Here is a 9,190-nt window from a genome sequence, read left to right as displayed (position 1 = left end):
AAGCCCAAGGAAGCATTTCTTCTTTGTTTCCCAGGACTTCATGACTCAGTTCAGTCATACCTGCCCTGCTGATAAAACCAGGGGTGGAAGAGTCATCTCTATGAAGTATTCAAGTCACTATTCATGAAGAGGTTGATTCTGTCAATTATAATATCTTCCCCAATTCACAAAAGGATGACTTTAACTACAGGTAAATTTAAAGTTTTATTTTTAGAAGTTACACATATTTCAAAAAAGCAATTTCTTTTTATTCTAATTAATATTACCATTAATTAGAATATTAATTGAAAATATTTTCACTTATGATAGTTAAAACCCAAACTTTGTGAGGCCAAAGCAATGAATAATCTTCAACTCAACAAGAGATGCCTGGATACCTGAGGATTCTACTTCCCATTCTGTATTAAGAAGCACAACATTAAAAAACTACCACAAAAATTCAGACACTGAAATCATTTAGCGAATAAAAGTTTATGCATTTGGTACATGCTACTTCATTTTTTTATTTGAAAAAGCACATGTATGTTAAAATAGGTTTGATACAAATGAATTATAAATGTACCTTTAAAAAAATCAGACTTTGTTTTGTTAGTGGACGGTGTTTAAAACGTGCGGCACATGTTTTCTCTCTCTGTAAATTCTTAGATTAGAAAAGCACAGCTTCTGGACTTCTCATTTACCAATGGATCTCAACTTAAGATTAAATCAGACTCTCTCCCCTCACCAAAAACAAAATCCAGTTTTTCTCAGAAACTACAGAAGTGTCGCTGCTTTTAAAATACTGGCTTTTTCTTAAAATACTTCCTCTCAATTTCACAAATATTTATTGCTAGCAATATAGGGAATTCTTCTTGTTGGTATCCACGTCTTTTTAAAAAGGTTTGCACTAATCCTAGTATCAAACATAGAGAATGCAAGCAGGAGTTCTACTCATGTTTTCTTTAAAAAACAGTTCATAAATACCATTGCTTACAACAGGCTATATTTCATCATTCTAAGAAGCACACTTTTTAACAACTCTAAAATCAGGGTGTGTCTTATAACTGACATCAGCTCCCTATCAGCAGCTGGGCCTTTGGCTCCAGCTACTTCTCTGCTCCAGGGGGAGCTGTCCTCTGCCCCAATTTCCCCAGCCCTCTCCTCAGCCTGGTCTGCACAGTCCCTCTGGCCTGCGTCCTCTCTCGGCTGAGCCAGAGCTTGAGACGCTTTGGACTGCAAACTGCGGGACTTTAAAGCAAGCAAGCAATCAGGCTGCAGGTCAGGGTGCCCCAGTGGGTCATAACCCAGTTCCGACACAGGCTGGACACTTAGTAGGGTGGATGATGGTTAAGGGACTCAGAGAAAGGCACCGTGTCAGGACTGGCGGTGCTTTAGTAAATCTCCGAGAATGTGCCTTAATAGAGAGCATCTTAAATGTGATGAAACACAATAATTAAAACTACCGTCCAAATCTGCAATTGTATCTCTAGGGTTAAAAATCACCTATGCAGGGCTTCCCTGGTGGCGCAGTGGTTGAGAGCCTGCCTGCCGATGCAGGGGACACGGGTTCGTGCCCCGGTCCGGGAAGATCCCACATGCCACGGAGCGGCTGGGCCCGTGAGCCATGGCCGCTGAGCCTGCGCATCCGGAGCCTGTGCTCCACAACGGGAGAGGCCACAACAGTGAGAGGCCCGCGTACCACAAAAAAAAAAAAAAAAAAAAAATCACCTATGCAGGGATTGTGACCAAAGTTCCTACAGTCCTGGGTAGGTCCCTCCTCATTAATAAGCGCAAAACAGACAATGAATCTATTGTAAACTGGTCCCTGTTCACAGCCCGCCTGGGCGCTGCCCCACCCCCTGCAATGCGAATAATGTAATATTCTGGAAAAGCAAAACTAAATATAACCGGGTGATCAAATGTTTATTTTAATTCTTACAAAATACTATAGAAATGAACCCAAACTAAACAGATATGTACATGTACATATGTACAAAATTTTAAACTTCTGAAAAAGAATCTATAAAAGTAGATGGTTAAAATGAAAAACAAACAAACTTAAAAAGATTTAAAACCAGTACTATGAAGCTGATTTTCTCAAAGCAAAGTAATTATAATTTTAAATTGCGGGCTGTGGCCGGTCTTCTAGGCTTATTATGTCAGATACATGAGTGAGTTTCCTTCACCGCAGAATGTCTTCAGTTTCATTTTATTTCCCATAGTCCCGGGCGTCTCCCCTTACACGTCTTTCAACATGAGGGTGTGGCACAGTCAGCCACAGTAAATCAACCCCGGTCTTCTTCTTCTCCTTGAGACACAGGTCGGAAAGGCAACGTAGTTTGTCCTCTTTCAGGATCAGACATTCGAAGAATTCTAATCAGTTTACTTGGTGGAAGTGAACTAGAGGAAGCAAAATTAATTATTCCAATTTCCAAGAAAATTTTTTCATTAAAAAAAAATTCTAATACTACCTCATGAAAATATAAGTCTAAATGGCTGCTAATGGGGGGGTATGTCTGATATCTGGAATTCTAGGAGAAATATAACTTGCAATAGGGAAATAAATTTTCATTTTTAAAAATTAACTTCCTGCTAAATGCCATGGGTTTTCAGTTTGGAGGAAAAAGAAAATGAAGGAGATTTATGTATCAACTATCTCTAACTCTTATTCTTCTTGTCTAGTCAGGAAGGAGTCACCTGAATATTTCCAGTCATAAACTTGAGTCCCCATACGATCGAGTGACCACTTTAGAGAAAGAATATCAACTTTTAAGTGACACAGAGCCTGACACTATGGAGGTACCTAATAAATACTGATTGACAGCAGAGCAGCATTCTCCATTTAGGAAGACTGCTACTTTTAAGTCACCAGGAAAAGAATCAAGACTAGGGAAATCATGAATTGCTTCTTCAGTCTAAGCAGAATTACTAAAATTATGTTAGTTGGGTCATGATAACCACAGAAGAGCAGATTCAAAACAGAAATATTAACAAGTCAATAATCATATTCAATTAAATTGCCTCTGTTAATGGGAGATAACACAAACAAAATTTTAAATATCTAATACGGGAAAACTACGTTCGATCTCTGGAACTAGTTTGGGGTTAATTTTTCTTTTGACTGGTCATTTATGCATTTGCATTTTAAAATTAAGAATATAAAAGATTTCTCACCCCCTTTTATATACTTGATATATATATAATTCATAGAAGAGTTTTAAAAAGTTACCTCATGCTTTGAGGGGTAAGCAGGATAAACTGTCTGAAGCGCTGGGAATCTGCCATCTTGAGTATCATATCCATCGCAATTCTCCGGTTAACCATATCCTGGAGAACAGAGGCAGAAGTCAGAGTTGCTGCTGTGTCAATCATGTTCCTGTGAAAGGAGCATTCTGCTGGTTGCTACGAACCCCTGGATTTTTATCCAAGGATCATCCATTATCTTATCTATGATGCCAAGCAATTCATACATACTGTGAAAGACAGTATCTAAAATTATTAGGGGAAAATAACTGAGTAACATGTATCTTCCAGGAATCTCTATAGTCAAAGTATAGCCCCTTGCCTCAAAAATACTTAACAATTAAAATAATCAGAAAATAGTCAAAAGATACAACTAGATGTTGCAGAGTGAATCTAATTTCTACAGTAATATTTAATTACTCAGGAGAACAGTGTCAAAGGTGACCAGATTCAAACTTACTAAGTCTCTCAAGTTTTCCCTCAATGATTAAGGTGTTCTAAAAACTCTGTCCCCATCACCTTCTACAATTTGTACAATGTGAATCAATTTGAATTTACAGACTAATTTCTCAGCTGAATCTTTAAGTTAAATGGCACATCCACGTATAGGGAAAAAATGCTTGGTTATAACAGGTTTTGACTACAGGAATTAAACTGTGTGCTTACATTTTCTGAGTTAAATAACAGAAAAAACAAAAATCAAAGTACCTCTCTCCTCCCTTGAAAACTCCTGAAATTTGAAAACACAGACAAATGAAACCACATGTGGCTGTACTGTACGGCGTGGCGGTTTAGAACCTGGGCTCTGGAGACAGACAGGGGCCCTGCGTCCCAGCTACACTGCTCAGTGGCTCTTACTCTATAAATTCTTCCATCAGGCATATCCCTAAAGTAATCTAACTTAACGTTAACAGAAGTGACCGGAGCTTGACCAAAGTGAAAACTGTCCTTTCAAAACAATGCCTTGGGGAGGCCCATCATTTAATAACAAAGCTGCCAATGCACCAAGAAATATTTATTCATTTCCACTGGATTGGTTCTCAGAACTTGGGTACATTTTTCTGAATAATTTCAATGAGGCAAAATGTCATTCTGACTAAGAACCTGTAAGTTTCTGAAAGAGAAAGAAATTGTTCACAATTAAATTTGACTTATAAGATGGGTGATAAGTCTAAATAATAGCATTTTGGACAAAAACCTTATATGGAAAGAGCAATCATCTTCTATGATTTGTGAATCAGCTTTGAAGCCAAATCTCAGAGGAATTTCTAACTAATCTTCAGCAGTGACAGCAGAGGAAAAAAAACCCACTGAAGGATTATATAGCACTTACAAATATGAATTCTGATTCGTAAATAAGCATTTTCTAAATCCTAATCATGGGCTAGGCATTAGGAGTTAGAAATATGATTAAGACAGAGTTGATAACTTCAAAATTGAAAATTTGGTGGGTGACTCAGACATGAAAATAGGGGATTGCAATAGAACGCAAAATATATAAATATATATAATAATAAAATGTGTATAATATATAATAGGAGATACTATAAAATATAAAAATGATATAATTGCACGAGTTGATGTCAGGTGGTGCTGAGGGAGCTCTGAGAAGTCCCTAATCCTGCCTGGCAGGGGGGTGGTCATGGAGGCTACATAAAGGGGACATCTGAACCGAGTCCTGAAAGATGAGTCGGAGTGTGACATACAACGAAGAAGAGCACAACGGGCAGAGGCGCAGAGTCTGGAAAATCACAAACAGCTTAGTCCAGCTGAAAAAGTCAGCGTCTACTGTATCATGAAGGGTTTCAAAGTCACCCTTCGGAATTAAACCAAGGATTTTCCAGCAAGTGAGTGACTACAATTAGATTTATTTTAGAAATATAAACCTGGCAAGACAGCGAAGGAGGAACTGAGAAGGGGCCGGATTAAAGTCTGAGAGTGTGGACAGGAAGTGATGACAACAGGCGAGAGGCGAGGACAGGAGAGGCGACAGGAAGGAGAAGAGGCGGGGGCCAGGGAGATACTTGAGAAGAGGAAGACGTCAAGGTCAGACAGAGGTCCGACGTCATGTGCAACGAGGGAAGAAGAATCACAGATAAATCACTGGTTTTGCAGTTAGGTGTTGGGTTGGAAATGGCAATTTGCAACTAATCAAGGAAAAGAATTCAGGAAAAGGAAGGTCTGGAGTAGAAAAATTCAGACTCAGACACGCTGAGTTTGAGATGTGGGTTGTTCACTAGAGGAGGTCTCCCAGGCAGTCAGGCACACGGGTCCAGAGAACAAGAGAGATGTCAGAATGAGAGGCTTAGCTTTGGGAGGGACCCAAACGTAGACAGCAGCCTGTGGGACTGTGTGTGTCTGTGTGCGGGGGGGCCGGGGGTAGGTAGAACATGATATCCGGGAAAATTAACACCACTATGGAAAACAAAGAAGACCTCAAACTTTTAAGGGCACCCGAATTAGGGGAGGCAGACTGGCACACGGAGAACAAAGAGGAGGTAAGAAGACACAGAGTTTAAGAGATGGAAGGTCAGTCTGTGGTGCCATATACTTCACCAAATTAAAGTTCTTATGATTTTTGCTAAACAAGTTTTGCTGGAGTATTGTCGTCTAAACCCAGATTACGGTGGATTTAGTAAAGAAGGAGGCATGAAGCAGTAAAGAGAATGATTAACAGCTGATTTGGGAGGCCCTACTATGCGCCTGCACCACAGTGAGCACATTACAGATAGGACCTCACTGGAGCCTTGCTCTAACCCTACGAGGTAGGAAAGGTTAATAACCTATTTTATAGATGAAGAAACTGAGGCCCAAAGAAGATAGATATCTTGCCCAAAGTCAGCTGGCTAACTGGTGACAGAGGTAGGTCTCAATCTTTGGTTTTTTAACCTTGGAGTCCAGTGTTCTCGCTCCCTCATGTTACACACACTGCTGTTTTGAAAAGTGTGGCTGTGCAGGAAGGGAGAGAACAGTGGCGAGAGTCAGGGAAAGCACATGTGGGGAACTGCTTATAATTCTGTGTAAAAACGGAAGATGGAAGCAAACTGGGGAAAAGGCTGCAAATCCAGGGTCCCTGCCAGTGTGGTATGTTAGCAAGGGAGAGAACTGGAATTCTTTGGTTCTCCTCTATCACTTATCACAGACAAAACTCTCAGAGCAGGATCTTTTCTGTTATGGGTAAAACTAAAGAATGAATTGCTTCCTTTGAAAATATACATTTCAAACAACCAAAAAATTAGAGAATTTAAAAGTCAACACTACCATGTAGACATCAAACTCATCCAGGCATCTGAAAGGAGATTCAGCAATGGACCACAGAGACAGGATGAAGCAAACTGTGGAAAAAGAACGTTCACCGCCAGATAAGGCCCTCATGTCACTGAAAGCGGTTTTGTTTCCCTCTCCAGGCTGAACCTTGAAAGAGTTGACAAAAAACAAAGTATGGGAAAAAAACAGATTAATTTCTTTACAAAAAAGATTGGCTACCGTTAGAAAGGATGAGTTTATAGTAAAAAAGAAGATTTAAAAAAAATCATTTAGTGACTTAGAAATGACATCTATTCTATCCAAAATATTTTAGAGTAAAACAGTGAGCTGTGTAACGGTGGTTTCTGTTTTATTGTGAGAGAATCAAACTGAAAACATTTTCTTGCCATAACCAGATCTAACATACCAAAAGTCCAAAGGCTTAATAATAAAAGTACCAACGTTAGTCCAGTTTCATTTTTTGCATGTAGTTATCCAGTTTTCCCAACACGACTTATCAGAGACTACCCTTTCCCCATTGTATATTCTTGGCTCTTTTGTCAAATATTAGTTGGCCATATATGCCTGGGTTTATTTCTGGGCTCTCTATTCTGTTCCATTGGTCTATTGTGTCTATTTTTATGCCAATAGCATACTGTTTTGATCGCTATAGCTTTGCAACATAGCTTCAAATCAGGAAATGTGATGCCTCCAGCTTGTTCTTTTTTCTCAAGATTGCTTTAGCTATTAGGGGTCTTTTGTGGTTCCATACAAATTTTAGGATTGGTTTTTCTTTTTGTGAACAATGCCTTTGGAATCTCGATAGGGACTGCACTGAATCTATAGATAGCTTTGGATAGTATGGACATTTTAACAATATTAAGTCTTCTGATTCATGTACAAGGGTTATCTTTCCATTTATTTGTGTCTTCTTCAATTTCTATCATCAATGTCTTAATAGTTTTCAGTGTATAGACCTTTCACTTCCTTGGTTAAATTTCCTAAGTATTTTATTGTTTTTGATGCTATTGTAAGTGGGATTGTTTTCTTTATTTCTTTTTGTCAAACATTTTAAGTGCCAAGTTAATCTTTTGTTACTTGAATTCTAGTGACCTCTAGTGGTTAAACTGCTTTCAGAGTAATTACTGAATGTCAAAAGGACACAGGACCAACTTAAAGAGGCTCACACTGGCCAAAGAATAACAGCAGCAATCAATTGAAATACATAACTCTCTTTTAAAAATTTCTCTTAGTAAGTGTTCACGGGAACAATATAAAAGTAATTAGTGAGATAACATTTTCATATAATTTCCTAAGAAGACAGTATAAGTAACATTTGAAGGCACTTGATTTCATTTTAAGAGAATTCCAGATATACATATATGCACTCAAGTTGAAAAAATAGAGCACCAACCAGTTTTATCATATGTGTTTTAACAGATACACAGCTTCACGTATTTTCCAAAACACTATTTGAAAAATTATTTGGTTCTCAAGCGAGCATTCACTTATATTTTAATCTTCTAAGGGTTATAAAAAATTCTGAATTTAAACATACACTGAAATTTTATATTTATCATCTGAAGTCTGAATTCTCTATGAAAATCCAAACACAAAAGCAACATTAACGTAAGCAGTAAAAAGCCAAACAAAACCAACCAAACACACACACACACACACACACACACACGCACACACACACACACACCCCAACAGAACAGTAAGAACTAAGAAACAGGATGCGGTCTTTGGCTCCCAAACTGCATCTTGTATCATTCTAATGAATGAAGCCCCAGATAAATTACGGAGATCTAAATTTTATCCCTGGCCTATTAGTAAACCTATCATGGGACTTCTGCCTCAGTTTTCTTATTTGTAAAATGAAGACTAGAACACTTGAAGATTCTTAAAGCAATAATATTCTGTGGAATAACAGGGATGATAATGTCAGAGAATCTAGTTTCAGTTGTCTTGAACAGTTATGGCTCTGGGGATAAATTATCCAAACACCTAATATGTTCTTTTTTTTTCACTTTTACTAGAGTATAATTTATATACAGTAAAGAACACAAAGCTTAAGTGTTTAGCTCAAATAATTCTGACATATACGTACACATATGCACACACACCTGGGGAACCACTGCTCAGATCAAGACAGGACATTTCTAGCATCTCAGCAGATTCCCTGTGTCCTCTCCCGTCAACTACCAACCCCTAAAAGGTAACCACTAGTTTGACTTTAATTACTGTAGATAAATTTTACTGGTTTTTGAAGAGTTCTGAAAAGTGGAATTGCTTTAATAGACCCTGCAAGACAGGTTTCTAAATTAGTTCTACCAAATTATACTCCCACTAGCAAGGTATAAGGGTTCTAAGTCCACAACCTCACCCACACAAGGTATTATCAGTCTTGTTCATTTTAGTCACAATAATAGGAGTGGGATAGTAACTTATTACGGTATAAACTTGTATTTCTCTGATGACTAGCGATACTGAGCACTTTTTCATGTGCTTATTCACCACTTGGCGAATTAATGACTTTTAACCATTTTTAAATGTATGGTCATTCTTTTTCTCAATTATTATTATTCTTAAAAATTTTTAGATGGGTTCTTAGTTGCATATCTGTATGGCAAATTATTACTTATTCTAAGTATTAAAATGGAAGTATAAAATTTATGGCTACTAAGAATAGTATGCAAATATTTGAAAAGTTTGCCCC

General features: G+C 38.0%; 1 protein-coding gene across 2 annotated transcripts in view; it reads right to left on the bottom strand.

Annotated features, from left to right (window-relative positions):
* Positions 1-1,891: 1,891 nt before the first annotated feature.
* SMC6 (structural maintenance of chromosomes 6) overlaps positions 1,892-9,190 on the bottom strand; it is a 69,624-nt gene continuing 62,325 nt past the window's right edge. For both annotated transcript variants that reach the window (XM_081254066.1, XM_081254065.1), the window contains 3 exons: positions 6,484-6,636; positions 3,209-3,306; positions 1,892-2,379 (listed from right to left, as the gene is read on the bottom strand). In XM_081254066.1, the coding sequence (XP_081110192.1) occupies positions 2,265-2,379; positions 3,209-3,306; positions 6,484-6,636 (366 nt within the window). In that variant the 3' untranslated portion in view covers positions 1,892-2,264. The remainder of the gene's footprint in view (positions 2,380-3,208; positions 3,307-6,483; positions 6,637-9,190) is intronic.

Source organism: Mesoplodon bidens, assembly GCF_964165515.1.
Source record: "Mesoplodon bidens genome assembly, chromosome: 14".
Classification (NCBI taxonomy): Eukaryota; Metazoa; Chordata; class Mammalia; order Artiodactyla; family Ziphiidae; genus Mesoplodon; species Mesoplodon bidens.
This window is presented reverse-complemented; position numbering and strand designations above follow the sequence as displayed.